The sequence below is a fragment of the Heterocephalus glaber genome, unplaced genomic scaffold, assembly GCF_053883595.1.
Source record: "Heterocephalus glaber isolate CG9 unplaced genomic scaffold, H.glaber_assembly_v1.0 deba00001719, whole genome shotgun sequence".
NCBI classification, from domain to species: domain Eukaryota; kingdom Metazoa; phylum Chordata; class Mammalia; order Rodentia; family Bathyergidae; genus Heterocephalus; species Heterocephalus glaber.
The window spans coordinates 3,327,315-3,348,818 of NW_028258432.1; the positions used below are offsets into that span (position 1 = coordinate 3,327,315).

Below are 21,504 nucleotides of genomic sequence, written 5' to 3' on the forward strand. Positions count from 1 at the left end.
TCCACGTGCTGCTCCCCCTCTCCGCCCCTTTCCAAGCGTTCCCAGCCTCCGTCTCCGTCTCACTCTCTGCCTGTCTTCCGTCAGTCTTTTTTTAAAGTAATCCAGCCTGGTGCACTGTGCCCAAGTGGTCAAGAACAGCCTTGCTTCACCCGGTGCTGCTGGCCGCAGCGGTGATTAATGAGAGCTACTCTACTGGTTTATGAGAAGCGGCGCTTCCTCCCCAGCTGCTTTTATCTGCCACTGGGCAGTTAACATTAAAGCCGACTCTGCACGACCGCGGCTGTGCCTACAGTAAAAACCACCGGGCAGGGCCCTCCTTCTCTAGAAACTCGTGAGCAGGACGCAGTGAGCCAGTTCCCCGGATACCCAATGGCCCTGGACTGCGGCAAAGGGGTGTGGGAGTGGAAAGAAATGGGGGGGGGGAGCGCTTGGCCTCTCTCTTCTTCCTCCGCGCCCGTGGGGAGCGTACCCTGCACCCCGGGGGACAGAGGAAGGTCGCTCCAGGTGGCTGGGACCTTCAGCCTTCCTGCGTCCCCGAAATCTGCAGATTCATTGCTCCCTTTCACCTTCCGGCGAAACTCTCCGGTCCGGAGTAGGGGCTAGCTCCAGATCTTCACCTCCAGCCTTTAGCTGACTTGTAAGGCAAATCTGATTTCTCCCCGGTAAAAAGGCTTCGATCCGCTTCTCCCCCACAGGGGTCTTATCTCTGCTTTGGACTTAGCTTCCGACTCTTACGCCGCTGGCGCTGCGCTCAAGTCTCAGCAACTTTCTCCATCTTGACCCGCGAGTCGGGCCATTTCTAAGACAATGTGAACAAAGAGCAGCAGAGAAAGGAGCCAGGGCCTGCGGGCGGGCTGTGGGGCCAGCGCTTTTGTTCTGGGGGCCCCAGCTCGGCACCCGCAGCCTTGGGGATCCCGGCGCGGGAGGTGGCCCGGTACGCAGAGCGCGTCCCGCTGCGCTCTCCTGCTGCTTGGCCCGGACAGCGAGTTTCTTTGTCCCTGCCTGCTGCTGAGCGCGAAGGCCGCTGGCCGCGAGCGAGAGCCGGAGCCCGGGACCGAAGCTCGGCTTCCACGGCATGACCGAGCAGGGACGCGCACCCGCGGCCCCAGTGTCCTGCGAGCGCCCCGCGCCCCGCGCGCCCGGCGGGCTTCGGGCTCCGGAGGGACACGCTGGAGACTCACTTTCCGCTTCTTGAGCGACAGCAGGGTTCGGGAGGGCTCATCTCGTCCTAGTAGTGGGGCTTGGGGGCCACAGGGAATCCCCGGGAGCGCTCGCCTCCCTTCGGACTCTCCGAAGACGGGAGCGCGTCCCGGGCGCGAGCCGAACTCCGGCCCCGAGGCGGGTCTCTGGCGCCCCCCTGCCGACCATGCCACAGCCCCAGCCCGGAGACGCGCAGCACAACGCCCCTAACAAAATCTAAACGGTGGCCACATCTGCAAGTTGCGCGCGCGCGTGTGTGTGTGTGTGTGAGTGTGCGTGCGCGCGCGTGTGTAGACTGACCTCCAACTGCCTTACCTGCAATATAGTTTGCGCTATTCTGTGTGTCTGCTAGAGAATGAAAGAGAAACTGCCATGTCCATCCAAGCCCATCAAACCACCCCGTTCCCTTCAACTCTGTCAACTCATATTGTATAATGCAATGCAAGATCACGGAGTGCACGTGAAAACCACTTCCTGGTTTTACTCTGAACCTGCACCCGTGGAGCGAGCTAGGTACGAGGTGACCACCTTTTATTCCGCAGGAGAACTTGGAGTTTCGGGTGATTCTTTCCTTCCGCAGTGCATCTCTCCTCGGCTTCTCTTTCGGAAGCCAGGGCTTCTCGGCCGTCTTCCCAGGAAGTTGCACGCTCTGCCGCGCTGCGCCTGGCCTGCAGCAGAGCAGACGGAGGGGGAGGAGGGCGCTAGGACCGCGGGGATCCGGGCGGCACGGCGCTACCTTAAACCCAGCCCAATGCCGCCGCCTGCGCCACTCTGCGCGCGGCGGGGCTGCGCAGGAGGAGCGCTCCGCCCGGTGCCACGCTCCGCGGGCTGGCGCGGCGACACCTGTTCGCGGCAGCCCGGGCGCACGCGAGCTCCGGTCTCAGCTCGCCTCGCCGTCCGCTTGCCGCCCGAGCTAAGCCAGCGGATCTCTGCCGGGCCTCGGGAGAATTCTGGATACTAGCTCTGGACGCCTAAAGTTTTTTCTTCTTTTTGTTTTATTATTATTAATTTTTTTGCAGGGGGACTGGGAGGGAAGATTGGTCGCCGTGAGATCCCCCACCCCCCCTTGAAGGATTCATGCTGATGTCTGCAGAGTCGGTTAGAGAGTAAAAACAGCGCATGCCTTCCTGGAGTCAGGATCCGTAAATTCTGACGTAGCCCGTGCATCTTAAAAATCCCTATAATAACGCCTGGGCATTTAAGTGGCTATGGTCATTCTGATCTCAAAGCAAATGGAGAAACTACGGATTGTTTTCCTTATTACGGTCGGATGGGATGAAGACCTTCTTGCCTGCTAAGCGTTGGGGATCTACCTATAGAGATACAGTTAATAGATAATGTTCGCCAATATGTCAGTGTGCGAGTATAAAGTGGTGGTTTCTTAGACTCTCAGTGGTTTGACCTTGAACCTCTGCCAGTGAAACAGCAGATTACTTTTATTTATGCATTGAATGGATTGAAGAAAAGAACCTTTTTTTTTTCCCTCTCTCTGCAACTGCAGTACGGGAGGGGAGTTGGATATACCTCGCCTAATAGCTCCTGGGTTGACACCATCATTATTGTTTATTCTTGTGCTCCAAAAGCCGAGTCGACTGATGGCTCCCCTAGGTGAAGTTGGGAACTATTTCGGTGTGCAGGATGCGGTACCGTTTGGGAATGTGCCCGTGTTGCCGGTGGACAGCCCGGTTTTGTTAAGTGACCACCTGGGTCAATCTGAAGCAGGGGGGCTCCCCAGGGGACCCGCAGTCACGGACTTGGATCATTTAAAGGGGATTCTCAGGCGGAGGCAGCTATACTGCAGGACTGGATTTCACTTAGAAATTTTCCCCAATGGTACTATCCAGGGAACCAGGAAAGACCACAGCCGATTTGGTAGGTATAACATTAACCCTGTAGTGTCCACGCGATGACATGTTCGGTTTGTAACTATTAAGAAGGTGGCGGTGGTTGCGGGGAGGATGCGGGAAGGTATTTCTCTCTCCCCTTTCTCTGTGTCTTGCCAGCTCAGGGGAAAAGAAAGAAAGAAAAAAGCCTCCGGAATTGCAGATCTGCTGCTGGCACTAGTGCAAGTCTACATTGAAAGGCCTTTTTTTTTTTTTTTTTTAAAGGGGGTTACGATGTATGAATATAGCACAAGTCCCTAGTTCTTATGCATCATGTACGCGGGAGGGAGGATGGGGTTTAGGAAGTTTCTTTTGAATGGACTGACTCCACGAGCTTAAAGCTTTAATCATTAACTACTAAGAACTTAAAAATACATTCAGTTTCCTTAAATCTTGTGCCCAGATTAAGTTTTTTCCCCCTAATAAGTATTCTCTTGAATTGTAAATCAACCATATTGTTTATCTCCCCACCCCATCCCCCCTTGCGGGTCTGAGAGCCCCGTGGGTGAAGATTGCTGAGGATTGTTCTGTGGGGAGGTGGACTGAAGTCAGGTTTTTGACTTTGTGAGCAGCACCGGCAGAGATGTCTGGGGAAAATGACTTGGGAAGGGGTGGAACTCTCGCCAGGTGAGTTTGTCCTTCCAGCTATCAGTTATAACCTCTGCGTTTAAATTTCCATAGTGTGCAGCTTTGTGTGTGTGGGGTCCTGGGTGGCTGATGCTCCCCCCCCAGTGTGTGTGTGCGCGCGCGTGCAAAACCTTCGAGCTCATTTTAAAGGACATCCCGAGGATTTCATTTGCCACAGAGGGTATTTGTGACTCAGCACCGAGGGCTGCAGACTGGAGGGTGGTGACTCTGCCCACTTTGATGCCTGCACACACGTGCCTGCTGGGGCACCTGCAGCCCTTCAGCACGAAGTCAACTAACACTGTCTTGATTGGGGTGGAGACAATCTTGGGTATTCCGCGCCCCCCTACTTTAAAAAAGCCAGTTTGGGCAACCAGACTGTTGGAAGGAGTTAACTTCTGAGTGAACCCACCTGACAATACTTAAACTAGGTCGTAAAACAAAGTCCTGCAGTGATTTTTTTCCCTCATGCTTTAATGCCAGATGTTTAACACAATCTAACTCCACGCTTAGCTTCGTGGAGTTGTAGGTGATGCCAGAAGGTGAGGCGGGCTCCGGTCTGGGATGGAGGTCATTCTTGATACACGAGGCCCAGGATTTTTCTCCTTTTGCTTATTCCAGAGCCTGAGCCCAAAGCTGAACCTAGTAAAATTCTCTACCTGTCTGTCTTCTCTTGCTGCTTAAAAAAGAGTCGTAGCTCATTGCTGTGCAATTATTCAGCTGAAATATAAGCGGCTTCCCACCACCCCAGAAGCAAGGCATCTCTGGTTATCTGGAAGACTAAACTTTGCTAGAAGTGCTTTTCGATCGGGCCGCTTTAAGGGCTGCCGCCTGCTTAGCGTTCAATAGCAGAACAACAGGCAGTGGGCGGCAGGCTGGGAGGCTAGGGCGTTGGGCCGCGCGGCCACCCGCCGGCACGCGAACGTCCAGGCGGCGGGGGCGCGGGCTGGGTGCGCCCCGCAGCCGCCCCGGGTCCCGCGCTCGCGGCCAGCAGGTGCGGGTCAGCGGCCCCGCGGCGCAATCGGCGGGGCCCAGCCTGCTCCGCGCGGTCCTAAACTCTCTCGCCTTCTGGCTCTCTTTGCAGCGGGCTTCGAGGCGCCCTTCGGAGCTGCGGAGACCCCTGTGTCTGTGGGCGGCGGGCAGAGGCTCGCAAGCTTCTAGCCGCGTTTAGGGACTCTGATCTTTCTTTTGCCCGAGCTCAGCCGCTCTCTGCCTTCTCTCTGTGTGCGAGTGGGGTCTGTCCGGGCCGGCGGCTGCCGCCCCGGGGAAGCGCGGTGGTTTGCGGTGTGGGAACGGCTGGAGGCGCGCGCTGCTGCCGGCGAGTCGGTGGCGGGGACTGAGGACTGGCTGGAGGTCGGAACCAAAGCTCCGCGGTCGCGCCCCGAGCCCCTCCACTCTGGCCGAAGCGCACAGCCAGGGTTTGGAGGGTCGGCGCGCGCTGCGCTATCCGGGAGGTGGGTCGGGGCCCTGGCCTCCCGGACGGAGCCGCAGGGGAAGAGGTGGGGTGGGAGGACAAAGGGCCGCGGAGGCGGGTGGCTGGGGCGGCGTGCTATTGTTAGCCGCTCCGCCAGTGTGGGGCTAGGGCCGCTGGCCTTCCTGCCCCCGCCTCGGCGCCGGCCCTGCGCGCGGGAAGCCTGGGTGCGCGCGGATGCGACGGGGTCGCACAGCTGCAGGGCGCCGCGGCGGGGGGGCGGGCGGCCAGCTGCACGGTGAGAATTTACCGGCAGCTACGCTGGGTGCAGCGTGGCTGGGCCCAGGCGCGCAGAAATCGCGGGATGTTCCAGTTGCAGCTGTTCCGTGCACCTCCACCCCACCGAGGGCTTTTTTTTTTTTTTTTTTTTAATGCAGTCACCTTTAGGATAGGACGTTTGGCACACGAAATCGAGTCATCAGAAATTCAGTAACTCTGCCACCGAGGAGAGCAAGGATGCAAGGGTGGGCACCACACGGGTGGGCAGAGCAGGAGAGGCGCGTCCTGGGGTCATCCGACAAGGACTGCAGGTACAGCCGCTGTACAGGGGCCCCTCGAACAAAAACAGCTAGCTCTCCTCACCGCTCCTTGGTCCTAGAGGTTGGAGGAAGCTGTCGCCAAGGAAATGACATCTCCTCCCGATTCGCTCCGCACAGTACGTCCCCGGCTTCGAGCTAGCAGGTCGGCCCGGTGCTGCGCGGGGGAAGGGTGCGCGGGCGTAGGCTGTGCCACTCACCGGTGCTGGCTGGAGCTGCGTGGGTGGCTGTACGCAGTGGGGGTGGGAGGACGGGAGGTGGCAGGAGGGTGAAGTCTTTCGTCCGGTTGCAGCAAGAAGCGGGCCCCCGGGGTGACGGCAATGCCTCGGTCTCCTGGCAGGTCCCAATATTAGCAACCTCTGCAACCTTGTGCTTGTGCTGGGAGCCTCCTTCTGGTGCCGGCCCGGCCCTGCCGGAGAGGACGTTGTGGCCGCAGAGGCGCTAGGACCCGGCGGCGCAGGGCAGGCGGAGGGAGCGGTGGCCGCGTGGGGCCGAGGCGCTGCGACGACGGCGACCCGCGTCACACCTGGCGCTCGGGCAGGGCCTCTGCCCGCCTCCTCTTCCCCGGGCCCCTCACTTCGACTCCTCTCTGGGGACCTTGCCCCACCCTCAGCCTCAGAGTAGCCGGGGGTGGGGGTGGGGTGCGTTTGCGCCTTCAGTAGAACCGAAGATGCGTTTTCTGCCTGAGAGGGAGCAGCAGAAGGAGGCGAGCTGGGAAGAGGGGCTCTGCCGCCCCTGTGCAGCCGCAGGTGACTGCAGCTGCTGGCGCCTTGGCAGTGACCCAGCGCACAGTGCAGGGGATGTGGGTGCTGTGGGGCAGCTCGCTATTCGTGCAGGACCTGCAGCCAGCGGGGCAACTTAGGTGGGGTCTTGAGGGAGCCCTTTGTCTTTTTCCCTGGGGTGGGAGGTGTGGACCTGAGGTTGAACCCACAGAAGAGGAGCTGGGGATTATTTCTGTGGTCCACAGGCTTGTTGGGGTAGGTGGGGTGGTGTGTTTGTTCCTATCTATATTTTCGCTTTTAGGGCAGTCTGGCCTAGCTAGATGGGGAAAAGGGGGAGCAGAAGATCCGTTGGGCAGTGGTCATGTAGAGGAATAGAGAAGTGTACCGGGGCCTGGGGCAGCCCAAGCAGGCTCTCCTCTGGGATGGGATTGCAGCTCTGGACCTTATCAGGTCCAGATGACCACCCCAACGGAGCCTCCTTGGAGTGGGAGGCAGGTGTCAGGCCCAGGCTGCACCAGAGGAGAGAACGCATGATAGTGTGATTTTTTTTTTTTTTTTTTTAATAAACGAAGGTTTAGAACATCTTGTTGCCAGAGTTTTGCACTTTAAAACATTCTGTTCTTGGTACTGTATCTTACTTTTCAGTGCCTCATTAAGGGTAGGACTGCCTCTTTAAGGGACTGTTGTTTAGGCTTGCTTCAGATTCTAGAAAATTTGGTGGGGTTCTCCTTCCATTCAGTTCATTTCCTATGCAAACTCAGGATTGCTCAGGGTGATGCAGACTGGAACTTACTAAATACAGGCACAGAGGTGCGTGACTTGGAGCCTGGGGTGGGCTGCTCTGGGGGAGTTGAAGCTCTGCTGAGAAGGGGGAACCCTTGACTTCACAACTCCACGATGTGCCCGTCTCTCTCTCTCTCTAGGTATAGGTATATGTATGAAATATTAGGATGTCTGTGTTAGTTTTTTCTTGTTATCAACATGATAGAGGACATTTATTTATATGCATTCAGTTATTAATTCAGCAAACTTACTGAAGAGCTGTTAGAGCCAGGTTGACAGATGGTTTTTCAGGTTGGGTGGATGAAGTGGCTTTGGTCCTCCCTCCCACTCCCTGAGGCTGACCCTGCTACAGCCTTTGAGGTAAAGCCCAGCCCAAGTGGGTCCTAGGAGGCTGGGCCAACATGGGGCTAATGATCCATCTGGGCAGAGGGAGGGAAACCCCATCAGCCCTGGGACTGATCCCTAATAGCTCTGGAGACCCGGAGAAGGAAGAAGGCTTGATCAGGCCATTTTCCTGAAGTAGTGTAGACGTGGACCTGGTTTCTTGTTGATCCAGGGTGGGTGATACAGGGCTATCATCAGACCATGTGAAGCCCAATAAACCCATCCTCTTTTGGGACTGTTGGCCACGGTGCAAGAGAGTAGGGAGATGACTGCTCACCAGACTTGTACGCCCAGTGTGGCTCCATCGTTCCCCATACTTGGGCTCTTCTGAGGCACAGTGAGCCAGCTGAGGCTGTCTTGGTTGTGCCCACGAGGAGGAGAGACAGGTTGCTGTGATACTTCAGTGAGGACCATGATTTTTAATTTAGGCACAATTCCATCATTCCCTTCTTTCTTCTGTTCCTTCTTTTGCTTTGTCTCCTCTTAGTCATTAAAGGCTCAGGTATCTCTACGGAAAAGCCTTTTCCTGAGCTGTTCCAGATCCCACACCTTCAGTCTGCACAATGCGTACTTGTGTTTGTAGGGTTGACTCAGAGGACGGCTGGAACCACTCGCTGGGTACCAGTTCTGGCCCAGCAAGGGCTTCACAGACCTGGCCGAGGTGATGGTTCAGCATGGACAAGATGGTACCAGGAATGATAAGGATTCCAGTCTGGTTGGGTGGGATCCTGTTAGTGGATTGCCAGGTCTCCCTGACCTCAGAGTATTGATGCTCCCTGTGTGTGGGAGAGGGCTGTGACTCACACGTTCTGGTTGTCTACTGGCCCTTGGGTCACTAGGTGACCTCATGAAAACCTGGGCTATTCTCTGGAGATCTGTGTTGTCAAGGAGCTGCAGAGACAGGGTGGGTGGTTGGAAGTGATGAAATCTTATTCGCCGGGGTCACCAGATCATTCTGTCCTGTGTGGATAGCTCCTTAGAGACTTATCTCAGGTATTTAGGGGGAAGTTGCTTCTGACTTGCCTTCCTCAGACTGAAGGAACCACCTGCCTTTGAACACTGCCCACACCCTGAACATCTGTCTGTTCTCATGCCTTCACCATTCTGTCACTGCAGTTATCTGGTTATTTGCTTTTCCTGCTACAGTAGCCCCCTCCCATCTGCAGTTTCAGTTACCTGTGTCCCTTTGTGGTCTGAAAATATTAAGTGGAAAATTCCAGAAATAATTCATAAGCTTTAACTTTAATTATAATATATTATAAATGTTCTGTTTTATTATTATTGTTAACCTCCTACCCTGCCTAACTTGTAAGTTGAGCTTTATCATTGGAATGCGTGTATATAGGAAAAGTGTGGTATATATAGGATTTGGTACTCTCAGTGGCTGAAAGCATCCAAGGAATGTTACCCCCTCCCACATACAGATAAAGAGGCACTGGTGTAGCTGGTGAGCAGCCTGACAGTGCAGGGCCTCTGCGGGCTTATCCATCTTTATATCTTCAATAAGTGGCATGGTGCTTGGCTTATAGTAGTCGCTCAATAATAGTTTGTTGGATGAATAGATGGATGTGTCTGAATTTCAACTGTCTTATCGAGACCAGGAAAGACCAACATAGACAGCTTAATACTTTCATTTCTAAATTATGTATCCAATAATTTCTGAACATAACTATGTGAAAATGGCAAATAAATCACAAACACTTGAAAAAAGGTAAAACCAAATGTTAAGATGTGTGTCATAGTTAAGGAAATAGGTCTAAACTCTGATTGCTTGGGACAAGTTATTTAAACTTCTGAAATACCAGTTTTCCCATTTGCGCTTGAGGGGTTAAAACATTGTAATGCCTAGGGTTGTCCTTAAGACTGAGGGAGAGAAGGCCTCTCATTGGCATAGACTAAATGCTTAAGTATTTTAGCTATCATAATAATCATTATTATTGTTGCTGTTATCCTTGATGTTGTGCATACCAGCCTGTTAAATGGTTTTATGAAATCATGTTGGGCAGATCTGGTGGGCACTGCTGGCCACTATTTGTTATTTCTCAGAACTGCCTCCTGCTTAGGAAAAACAGAAAGATTATCATCTCCTGCTCTTACAGGATGCAAGTATCTTTTCGTTTTGTGATTAAACCTCTTTTTCACTGACTTGGTGAATTAGATTATACAGACTTGAAAGAGGGCAAAATGTTTCCTGAATTTCATGTTAAAATGAGAACAGGAGATGAATTAACTCCTTATACTAATTTCAGGATGTATATGATTGTGTGTGGTTTTCGGAGCTAAGAAGAGATTCATGTATACCAGACTCCTAATAGGAATAATAGACCACAGTTTTGGTTCTTTGTTTTGAAATCTAAAAGTTAGGAATGGTAAAATGAAATAAAATGGTTGCATCGAAAAGGGAGTACATTTCATGTGGAATGGATCCCATGGAAATGTTGGTTCTTTTACCCTTCCATTTGTTTTCCAAGATGGAGAAAGACTAGTTATAAATTGTCTAGCTGTAGATGCATTTTTCATGATATAGTCATAGATTATTAGAGTCAAATTGTAAATTCTCTATATACTTTTCCAGGTACTCTTTCATATTCTATTAAAATCAGTACCTTTGCATGTGCAGATATTCTGGAAACTGTATGCATGAGATAATTCGTAATATTTTGTGCTTATAAAAGAATTAGGAATGGTTTCCTGGAAGAAATAGCTCTTTTTTTTTTGCATCACGTTGAAACAGAGTTTCCTCCTGGTTAATCCTTTTCTTTATTAGATTTATGTAGTTCATGTCTTCATTTGATTACAGCACAGTCTTTTGTGACAGTAGCAAAATTAATTGTTTAAAAATCCACAAAGTGCTTTTTTATTAGTCACATGAGACTGACTATAGACAGTATTACCCTAAGTTTTTTCTAAACTCTTAAATGTAAGTAAATTTTTTCAATATTTGAAGATATTTTTAAAAGAGCTCAGTATTTGATTTGTTGATACAAGTTCCACACAAAGTGTAATATTTTATAACAAAAATGGGAAAATGGCTGAGCACAAGGAATATTAACAGTACCCTGAATATATTGTGGGATAATCACTTTAAAACAGCAATATGTTTACAGAAATTGAAGCTATTGTTGCGTGGCCATAAAATTCTGGATTTATGTCCAGCTTAGGTGTTGTTATTCTTAGTGAAATAAGCAAGGGGAGAGACTGAAATAAAAGATCATTATGTTGTTTTGATTTTGGGATATGGTATTCCATGCCTCTTTTAAATCAAGAGCATTTTTTGGAATCTAGGATATTTTTCCATCCAGAATATGATGCTGTCAGAATTGTTTAACTATCTCCTTGAGGTTTAGATAAGTGCAACAAAAAAAGATCATTAAAAATAATAAGTATTTTTATATCAATATAAGCTAGACTGTAGTTGGAAAATTGTTTAAGTAGAGATATTTGGGATATGTGTGGGCTAGTTTAGTTTTTCAGTTGGAACTCAATAAAGTTATGCAATAGAGGTGGATAATTTTCTGTATAAATCAATCAAGGCTTTAGTTAGCAGTTCATACTCTTATTTTGAGAGACATAAGACCATTCTTTAGCAGGAATTTTTTTCTGATCTGTACCTAATACAAATTTCTTTTTTTGTTTAAACAATAGATGTTTATTTCTTAACATTCTTAGAGGAAGTCCAAGGCGAAGATTCCCAGACATAAACACTTCATCTCACATTTATAAAGTAGAAGTAGCCCCCATATCCCAAACATCTCTGCTTAAACAATTTTCCACCCAAAGTCTTTCGGGTATCAATACTCTTCTAGTTATTAAACTATGTACATTGGCTGATCTGTCCTGTCACTTTTTAGCATGTCTCTGTGGATGGTAATTAAAAAAAATGGAAATGTTTCAGTTATTATGTCAGTCACCTGGGTACGTTGTGTGTTTCCCATGTTGCCCAGGCTGGCCTCAAACTCCTGGGCTCGAGCCATCCTCTGCTCTCACCTACCCAAGTAACTGGGGCTGCAGCCACCTACTACTGTGCCTAGCTCACGTTGCTAAGTGTTTTGGGGTCAAGATAGAATTTAGCTGGCAAATCAGTTCTTTTGGGCTGTGGTTTTCAAAGAGAAGACACTTCTTTAACTTGTCTGAAGTGACCTCTGCTGGGGCCTGGGGCCACTTGCCCTCCAACCCCCGTGGGATGCTAAGACTCTGGGATGTGGCCTTTGCCCTAACTTTTCCTCTGCCTTCTGATGTTTGGCTCACAGGCATTCTGGAATTTATCAGCATAGCAGTGGGCCTGGTCAGCATTCGTGGTGTGGACAGTGGACTCTACCTCGGGATGAACGAGAAGGGCGAGCTGTACGGATCAGTAAGTATGGGACACGTTGTGTCAATTTCCCTGTCCCGTGTTTTGTTTGACCTGCTTTTTCTCTAGATTAAAAGAGCTAGAAATGAAACAGGAAGGTGAATGTCAGTTTTTACTTTTTGAGGCAAGCCATTCCACTTTTATTAATACATCATCAACTGCATCTTCACTGGACCAAAGTTGCTAAGCAAATGCTTAATATGCCAAACCATCTTCATTATCAAGAAAATAAAAATTCACAAGTGTGAAAATTCTCATCTTCTTATATTGAATGGGAGTTATTTTTGAAATGAATTGAAATGATCTAAGCTTTGCCAAGCATTGTAATTAAAACTAGAAATAGACCATGCAGTGAGTCTCAGTCCTTTCTCTGAACGACGTAAGAGTTTAATTATGCAGGGGGAGATGGAAATTATTGTCAGATAGCTTGTATGTGAGCAAGAATATAACAACATTGTGATTATTTGCAAGTATTATGAGTTTTTTTTCCTCTGGCCTCACTTTCTATTCCCACTGGGTTGGAAGGTCCTTGGGGGGGCAGTGACAAAGGATTTATTATACCCTGCCAGGTGCCAGGCCCTGAGCTAGGTGCTGGATGTAGCTGTGAGTGAGACAAAGTCACTGCTTTTGCCGTGCAGGGAGGCGACTCACTGTACATCCTAGATCTCTTTGCTCTTCCCAGCACAGTGTCCAAAACACAGTGCGCTGCACACGGCAGGAACTTAGGTTTTGCTAAGTTTTGGGTGAGTATAAATGATAGATTGTTTGTTACTATATACTATCTTGGCGTTTCAACAATAAAATGGCAATCAAATAAACCTTTAGTTTTTCATAATTATTGGCAGTCAAGTGAGAATTTAATCCATGCTATCTGGAATATGAGAACTTTGTTTAGAGCCTACAAAAAGTTGAAAATTAAAAAAAAAAAGTCTCAGACTGGAAAAAGCTGTGGAGGCCTCAGTTGACAGAAATGAAAGGCAAAATTTTTTCTAGATGTACTCCTTTCCTATCCATATACTAGTTAAAAATATATGTACATATATATAATTCAGAAATGCTCTAGATAGGGTACATTTTCACTCAAATATTTCAGAGGACACGAAAGTGTGGACTGCGTAATTTGAATATAACACACGCCATTTTGAATGATTCAAGATGTGATTTTTCTACCTTGGTAAAATTTCAAACAATGGTTCATGTATATTTAAAGTGCTTTTTAAAAGCATATATATACATATATATATATATATATATATATATACACACACCTGTGTATAACTGTGTAGGTACATATATATATATATATGGATATATATATCTAAAGTACCTTTTAAGAAAATAAATTATTTAAAAATATGTTTGTTAAGTATAGAATTGATGTTAGCTTTTTAAACACAGCTCTTGGTTTAGGCAAAGTTATTTATTTCCTGAATGACTTTTGCCAACATTTTTTAAGTGTGAAGAAAGACATATAAGATATAGCATACATGAAGGAAACTTTTTAGCATAAATAATATAAAACGATGTTCTTTTTTGCCATGCCCTGTGTTTTTTCACTTTTATATACGGAAGGTAGCTTTAAGTTGCTCTCAGTTGAATTCAGTAAAGTGCTCTTTTGTGTGTGGAGCAGAAGTTCTATCCTTAAGTGGAAGGGACTGTGGGTTTATCACAGTGGTCTCCAAACTTTTCTCATCACATATCCCCACCGAAAAAGGTGATTTTTGAGTATCTATCTTAATCTGTGCACATTGAAATATTTTAAATCACACATACAGAATACAGTTCCTATATATTGTCTTGTTTCATAAAACATTTTTGAAGGGTATGATGAGCAAGTAAACCCAAGTGGAGGCCATATGTCATTTGCTCCAAGCTTTACCTATGTGCCTCTTCGGAATATTCTCCACAGCTGAGGGATGACCAGGCTGTCATCTAAAATCATCAGCATGATCCAGACGCCTGCGGTTTCTCAGGTGGCAAGGAGAGCGCATTTCATTTTGTGTGCAGCCAAGCTGCCTGTGGGATTGTTCACTGGGCTCAGCCTCATTTCCCTGTCTGTGTTATTTTGGTCGTTCCCTGAGTCATCTGTCCTCTCCCACAGCTGTCCTCTAGTCTGTGTATGTCCCAGTTCATAGAAAGGTGCTTGGAGCAGGTGAGCAGTACCTTGAATGTAGACCCAGTGAGCACCCGTGACCATACTGCAGGAAGTGGCATCGGGAAGTAGAGAGCTGGAGAGCCCCAGTTTGCATGTTGTCTGGGGAGCCAGACTGCCCCGTTAGGTTTCCCGTGAATCCTCACTGCTTCAAGTGGGGCTTTTTGAGCATGTGAGGGGTGAGGGGTTGAAGTGTGCTTTTGTGGCCACTTTACTACCTGATAGCTCCAATCATAGAATCCCAGCTGTGCAAAGGAGGGAGTCCAAGAAAAGACAGAATGGCCTTTCCTTTTTGTTTTCTTGAGAAATATAGACCTTTTCCTATGAAGAGTACCTTCAGATTTGGAAATTGCTCTGAGTGTGCCAGAAGAGACTGTTTTCCTCATTGTGATTTCCTGTGATGCTTCCCCATACTCCGCATCTTCCATCTCCAAAGTATTCTCCATGTTGCTGGCAGTTACTTTCAATGCCCAGGTATGAGTGTCACTCTCCCCCTCAGTCCCTTCACATACGTGCCTGGGAAGGATAGTGCCCACATACTTTGGCATAGTATTCAGTGCTTTTCATGAGCCACTTTACCTTGATCTGCATTGCTGACATAATTCCATTCTGACTATTTGCTGTTTTTCAAGCATGCCATGTAGTCTGACTTGTACATGTGGTCAGGTTAATTCCTCTTTCTGGAATGCCTTTCTCTGTCCTTCTCTGCTTGATGAAGCAGCACTCTTTATTTAATAGATCCAATGAAAATATCAATCTCTTCTGCAAACTCTTCATCCTACCCTGAACTGTAGCCCTAGTTGTTCTAGTTAGCATTTCTTGTGTTTTCCTGTTGGTCCAATGAATACTTTGTTTATATTTCCAATATTACATTGGTAGCAGTACAATTTGTAGTATGGCCCAGTATATTTTGATATTCCCCAATGGATCAAAAGGCATAGAGCACATTTTTTTCCCTTGTGTTGCCTAATGCACAGCGATGGCCATTGTACATGGTAGGTGCTTGGTAAATGCTCACTGGAGTGAAATGAATTAGAAGTTGTGATTTGTTTCCCTTCTCTTCATGAGCTATATAGGCATGGGCCTTGAAGTATATGCCCTAGTATGGGGGGTATGCACTCAGGATGCTAGTTGCAGGAAGACTTGCTGTCTTCCATTCCCTTGATTACTTGGCTATGGCTGTGTTGTCCGTGGTGTGCACAGCCTGAGGGGGCAGGAGACTGGAGAAAAGATTGTGCAGCAGCAAGAATAGGGTTGAGCTTTCATCAAGTCTTTGCTACTAAGTAGGCACTGGGCCCTTATTTTCCTCATCTCTAAGGTGGAGAACTTGAGTCCGAGATGTGTGATGGATCTTCCTATTATGGATAGAGTTTAGGAATTCTATAGTTTGGATTTTGCAGGTTTCCCTCTTGATTCTCTCTGCCACATTGTGATGCTTTCTGTGCACACACCGTTTAGGCAGCGAGATCTTTTGCTCCCTTGTGCAGAGCTGGAGGTGTGCTCCCCAGGCAGCAGGTATTTCCCTTTGGTCTGTACCTTCTGGAGGTGAGAGAGAGAGGGGGGAGATTCCTCTGGGGCTGGAATCTCATGTTTCCCATTGGGTGTGCGGTAATCATGACTGGCCTGGCAGTGGGAACGAGGAGCAATCAGATTCCTCATTTTTATTGAGACTGAGAAAAGGAAAAAGAAACAGGTGGTGAGTCTATTATGAAGTACACAGAAAATGGGGCTTCCATAATCCTGTGTGACCTTGAGTGAAGGTTAGCACACTAACGTGGAATTTGTTCCTAAATGTCAGAAAACACTGACAAGACTGACCTCATTATAAAAGAAGGTAAATAAGAGATTTTGGGAAATAGGAGTCACTTTTATGAAGTAAACTAATGTGTAAATTTAGCAAAAACCCATTTAGAATGTACTTTTGGAGATTAATTTGGTCTGTACATTTATATAATTTTTCTTTTTGGCCTCCAAGTTCACCTTGAGAATAGATCTAAAAATGAAAAAAGTAAGTGGATAATACTTGTTAGGAAACTAGATGGGATTCTGATATCTCATTAGTTTGGTTATTGTATTCATGTGTTAATTTATCCATGTGTTTATTTCTTTATTTGCTCATTCATTTATTTCCCAGTCATATCTTTTCCGTGTCTAGCATTGTGATAAGAGCATAACCATGAAACAGATATCTCAAACTCTGATAGAAGAAGCATCTTATAAATCACTCAGTGAAATGTGAGATTTACTAAAGTGGAGGAATGCACACACATCTTGGTAGCCCAAAGGACTGCTTAAAGAACTGTATAGGACACTTGGGTGGTAATATTTGAAGGTGATCTTGAGGGATGAATAGGAGTCGCATCAAAAGAAAAGCAGACAGGTTAAAGCACATAACCTTTCAAAGGTATAGGCCAGAATATGCTGCCAGGTTAGAATTTAGAGAGGGTGATAGATTGCATGTATGCATACACAACCAGAGAATTAGAGTATTACTTCACATTTGTCACTTTGATTTTTATTAAAGGGACTTGCGATAAGGCTCAGGTAGTTACATTAGGGGCTTAATCTAAATTGTCTTGAGTATTATCAAGATAATTTAACACATCAAAAATAATTGGCTATAATAAATGCCTCATTTGAAAAGAATGCTGTGAAAAAAATGAATCTCCTTTAAGAAGCTCACATTTCATGAAAGGTATTTATTTGATCTTTTCATTAAAAAATAGTAGCACCAGGGCCGGGGATTTAGCTCAGTGGTTCCGCCGCCTGCCTCGCAAGCGCAAAGTTCCAAGTTCAATCCCTGGGTACCAAAAAAACAAAAACAAAAACAAAAAAACAGTAGCACCAGCTGTAAATTGTAATGATGTAGGAATGTGGAGTGCCGAATCTGCAAAAGTGATGCCTAAGGGCAGCACCCAGCTGGGGAAGTACCAGCATCTCTGCTTTGTAGCTCTTTAGAGCACTTACTTTATTCTACCTACAATTTTAATTCTTGCTGGTCTCTCCCACTGCAGAAAGGTTTGGAAGTTACAGTCTTTGTCTTATAATCTTTCTATCTTCGGGAGGCTCAGCTGTGCACTTTCTTTGCAGTTGGCACATGGTAATGGTCATTGACCCAATTATTCAAGCAGTCCTGAGCCATGCACACACAGAGTCCACTGTATTTGAGCACTATGCAGTGATAGCACTGTGTACTCTGGAGTTGTTCACTTACAAAGTCCAGCAGTTTTCACAGCTATTACCTCATTTGTGTCCCACACCAAGCAAGGGAGAGGTTGATTGACTTGGTCAATGGCCTAGAACTTGTAGGTACAGAGTGAGGACTCAGGCTTACTTACAGTGCCTTGGAACCATGCCTGCCATCATCTTGATACAGGTGTTTGTTAAATAGGAATTTACTAGTGGGTTTAGTTATATTTCCAGGGTCATCACTGGACCATAATTTATATGCATCGGTAAAATCAACAGCCAAGGTAGAGTGGGTTTTAACTGTGTTTCCAATGCTCACAAACTTTCTTTAATAAGCACACTAGTTGGGGCAGTGGCCTTTCTGGGTAGAGCTATACTCATTAAAGAAGTTCCTTGCATGGTGTTTCATATTGTACAGTAGGTGAGAGGAGCCCTGTAGATCCATTGCTCTCAGAATTGTGGAATGTGCCCACCTCTTTAAAAGTAAAAACCCAAGTATGGTTGTTCCTTAATATCTGTGGGTGATTGGTTCCAGGAAACCCCATGGATATGAACATCTGGATGCTTAGGTCCCTTCTGTAAAATTGTACAGTATTTGCATAGGTTCTGTGCACACCTTCCTGTAGGTTAAAACCATCTCTAAATAATGTATAATATTTGGTACAATGTGAATGGTAGGTAAATTGTTGTTGATAGGGAATGACAACAAGAAAAATACTTGTACGTGTTTAGTACAGATGCAATTTTTAAAAAATGTTTTTTGATCCATGCTTGGTTGAATATGTGGATGCAGAACCCACAGTTAGGGAGGGCTGGCTGTATCTCAGATGCTTAGGGCCTCATATTGACTTATATTATTTTACTACATTATTTGAATATGTACAAACATAAAAATGGATATAAATTCCTTATACCTACACCTCTTTGACAACTTTAATAAAAAACATATTTCTTTATAGTTCAAACCAAACTATAAGGTGAAAAAAAATCCAAATTGGCATGATGGGCTTAGAATAATGGATGATGTTCCATGCCTGTAACTAGGATACTGCCTCCTTCCCCGTAATGGGTCCAAGAGCTGTGGCTCAGCTGTGTCTGAGCTCCACATGCCTGCTCTTTAGAGTGCTGGAGGTGACTGACTCCATTCTCTCCCTAATTGCCTCCTCTCTGACTTGCTGTGAGACCAAATGATGCTTCTGGTCCCCAGCATACCACTGATTGACCAAGTGTGCCTGTTAGTCCTGGTGGTGAAAGTAGCCTTGAACATAATTTTAAACCTAAAGACTGCCATCTTTCCATATACATGGAGTGAAGGAGGAATTGGTTTTAGGACCCTCCTTGGATACCAGAATCCTTGGGATGTTCGAGTTTCTTATATAAAGAGGCATAGTATGTGCATAGAACCTACTTACGTACTCTCATAGTCTTTTCTTTTTCCTTTCTCTTTGTCTTTTTCCTCCTTGCCCAATCTCTACTCTTTTCTTGCCAGTATTGTGGATTGAAATCAGGGCCTTCGCACTGAGCTATATCCCCAGTCCTTTATAAAATTTTGAGACAGGGTCTCCCTAAGGCACTAAGTTGCCCCAGCTGGGCTCAGACTTGTGATTCTTCTTCCTGCCTCAGTGACCCAGAGTGCTGGGATTGAAGGTGTGGGCCACTGCCCGGAGCCTCTTATTGACTTTAAATCATATCTAGATGACTTACAATACCAATGTAGTATACGTAGTTGCTGTACTATATTGTTTACGGAATACAGACCAGAAAACCTGCATCTGTGTTCATCACAGATGCATTTGTTTGAGCACTGTTGCTCTGTGGTTGGTGGAGTCCACAGATGTAGAACCCATGGTTGTGGAGAGCCAACTGTGGTCGTATGTGGTTATGAGGCAGTCATCTGGAAGACTCTGAATATTCCTCAGACCATTCCTCTACTTTTCCATTGAAATGGAACGATGGAGTGAAACGTTCTTGGAGAGAAGGTGTGGTCTTCCAGGTCATGTCCTCCGTCTTCTGGAGATCTGCAGGTGCCAGAGTTGGAAAAGACGTCCATGGCTGTGCAGCCCTGGGGAGGAGGAGGGCCTGGGAAGGGGGGGTAAGAGTTGTTGCTGCATCTGTCTGCAGAGTCAGTTCTGGGCATCCCTTGAAGAAGCAGCACAGCTCTGGGGGTTCATGGATCAGGACACCTTACCAAATGGCAAGGCACCACCGAAATTAGTAATCTGTTCATACTGCTTTGATGGGAGATATTCAGGTATGTCTGTACAGAGTCTCCAAAAAAATGTAATTCATATGAAGGAAGTGAAGAGGTTCCTTTGTTGAATAGTCAATCTGATGTCAGGGATGCTCAGGAATGGGTGGTTTTCCACAGATATTTTAGGTAATAGAGCTTTGCCTTGTATTTCATAAATGCACAGCCAGTTTTCAAAGGATTAAGTAATAACTCTTAGATGACAAAGAAGGCAGCACCCCAGAAGAGTGTCTTGTATATAATTTAGTGCAGACAGTCTCTGTTTTATTTATTTTCTTTTTTGAGACTGGGTCTCACTATGTAGTTCAGGCTGGCCTTGGACTTACTGTGTACCACATCTCCTCCTGCCTCAGCCTCTCAAGTGCTAGGACGACAGGTGTGCACCACCACACCTGGCCAGCCCTTGTTTTAGAGATGAGAGTGGAATTTTAGTGGCTTAGTGACTTAAGGTCATGCGTAGGTATCATGTAATAAATTAGAATTTGAATGTAGGTAAATTCAAGGACATCTTGTTCCGTGCATATGTCTGTCAACAGTGGCCACCCATTTCTGTGAATGAGTTTTTCTTTTCTTGCCAGGATTAACCACATAGTGGAGTAAGATTTTAGTATTTCTTTCACAGATACGACTTCTAGAGGGATTTTTTTCTTTCTAGTAGCCTACTTTTATTTGGTGGTTTATTAGTGGTTCATTTGTTTCCTTTGCATTTAGATGTCTGGCCTTTACTTAGTGGAAAACCATCTTTATAGTAATGTATTTGTTGATTTAATTTTAGTTAGGTTTACATTGTTGACCAGGGTAGCAACACTGACTGATTGCGATACACTTAAAACATGCTGTTAGTATGACCAAATTCATAGAACCCAGATCTTTAGACTTCCCAGATGTTGGAAAGGATTTAGTTCTTTTTTCCTTCCCTACCTCCCTTCTTTTCTCTGGGGCTGGAACCCAGCATCTGCTATCTCTGAGCTGTACCCCTAACCTGTTCAGGATTTAGTTTTAATTATGAATTGCTTCTGATAGGTTGGAGGAGAATGGCTTGGACTCCTAGGGAATATACAGAGGAATGGTCTTTCTTCAGGCTCAGGAATCCACATATGTCTTAGTTACTTTGTCATTGCTGAGACACAATACCCAACACCCACAACTCTAGGGGAGGAACAGTTTATTTTGACTAACAGTTTGCAGAGGTTTCAGTCCATAGTCGGCTGGCTTTGAGGCAAGGAGGTGTGGCAGAGGGGCATAGAGAGAAGGCATGGTCATGGCATGACAGACAGGAAGCAGAGAGAGGGATCAAAGGGGGAGGGAGGGTGACAGACCCTTCTAGGCCACTTCCCAGTGATCCACCTCCTCAGGCCAGGCTTTACATCACATTTAGCTGTAAACCCCAGTCACTCCCAAAAGCTCCACCTATGATTGCATGAGGGTCCAGGGATCATCTATATATAAACCATAACAACACGACAAATAAAGCTTTCCTGTGTGATCTTGAACCTTCTCTCTGCCCACCCTTGATTTCCTTCCTGTTCCCTGCTCCATGCTGCTGTGTCCTTGAGTCCTTCCTTCTCAGTCCTGGCTGGAGATAAGGCTTGAGAGAGAGGTTTGAGGAAGCTCCAGGTCAACTGCTTATTGAGTGTCCATTTCATACAATAACCTTGGAGTTGCAAGGTCTCAAGTTATGTTAGTTTCCCAAGGCACTCCCAGTACTTAATCCAGAGTCTTTTGTGTAGTTGGTGCTTAGTAAATATGGAATGGATGTATGGATTGTCAGTGGGATTCCAAATAATTTGTTTCTTTCTTTCTGTTTTTGGCATACAGTGACTTATAAGTGCCTAGTTTGTAGTAGGCACTGGAGAGCTGGCAAAGTTGACATAGAGACCTATGGTTCCTGATGTTTCCAGTGGAAGGGTCCCTTTTGGATAAAAAGTGTTAGGGAGCTCCATGTGATAGTAATTGTA

The 21,504-nt window shown here is 46.6% G+C and overlaps 1 protein-coding gene and 1 long non-coding RNA gene across 9 annotated transcripts in view; one reads left to right on the top strand and one right to left on the bottom strand.

Annotated features, from left to right (window-relative positions):
* Positions 1-426: 426 nt before the first annotated feature.
* Fgf9 (fibroblast growth factor 9) overlaps positions 427-21,504 on the top strand; it is a 34,917-nt gene continuing 13,839 nt past the window's right edge. Inside the window, exons 1-2 of one of the 8 annotated variants that reach the window (XM_087199458.1) lie at positions 427-637; positions 11,857-11,960. In XM_087199458.1, the coding sequence (XP_087055584.1) occupies positions 11,931-11,960 (30 nt within the window). In that variant the 5' untranslated portion in view covers positions 427-637; positions 11,857-11,930. Of the gene's footprint in view, positions 638-1,973; positions 3,073-4,910; positions 5,165-5,252; positions 5,863-6,171; positions 6,580-7,025; positions 7,250-11,856; positions 11,961-21,504 lie in introns of those variants that run through there. The other 7 variants (XM_004854857.4, XM_087199460.1, XM_087199459.1 and 4 more) reach the window with 7 other exon arrangements.
* Positions 4,164-6,104, bottom strand: LOC147821733 (uncharacterized). The gene is made up of 2 exons (XR_015446616.1): positions 5,918-6,104; positions 4,164-5,775 (listed from the first exon to the last, which is right to left on the bottom strand). It is a non-coding gene; the product is annotated as an uncharacterized LOC147821733 (long non-coding RNA).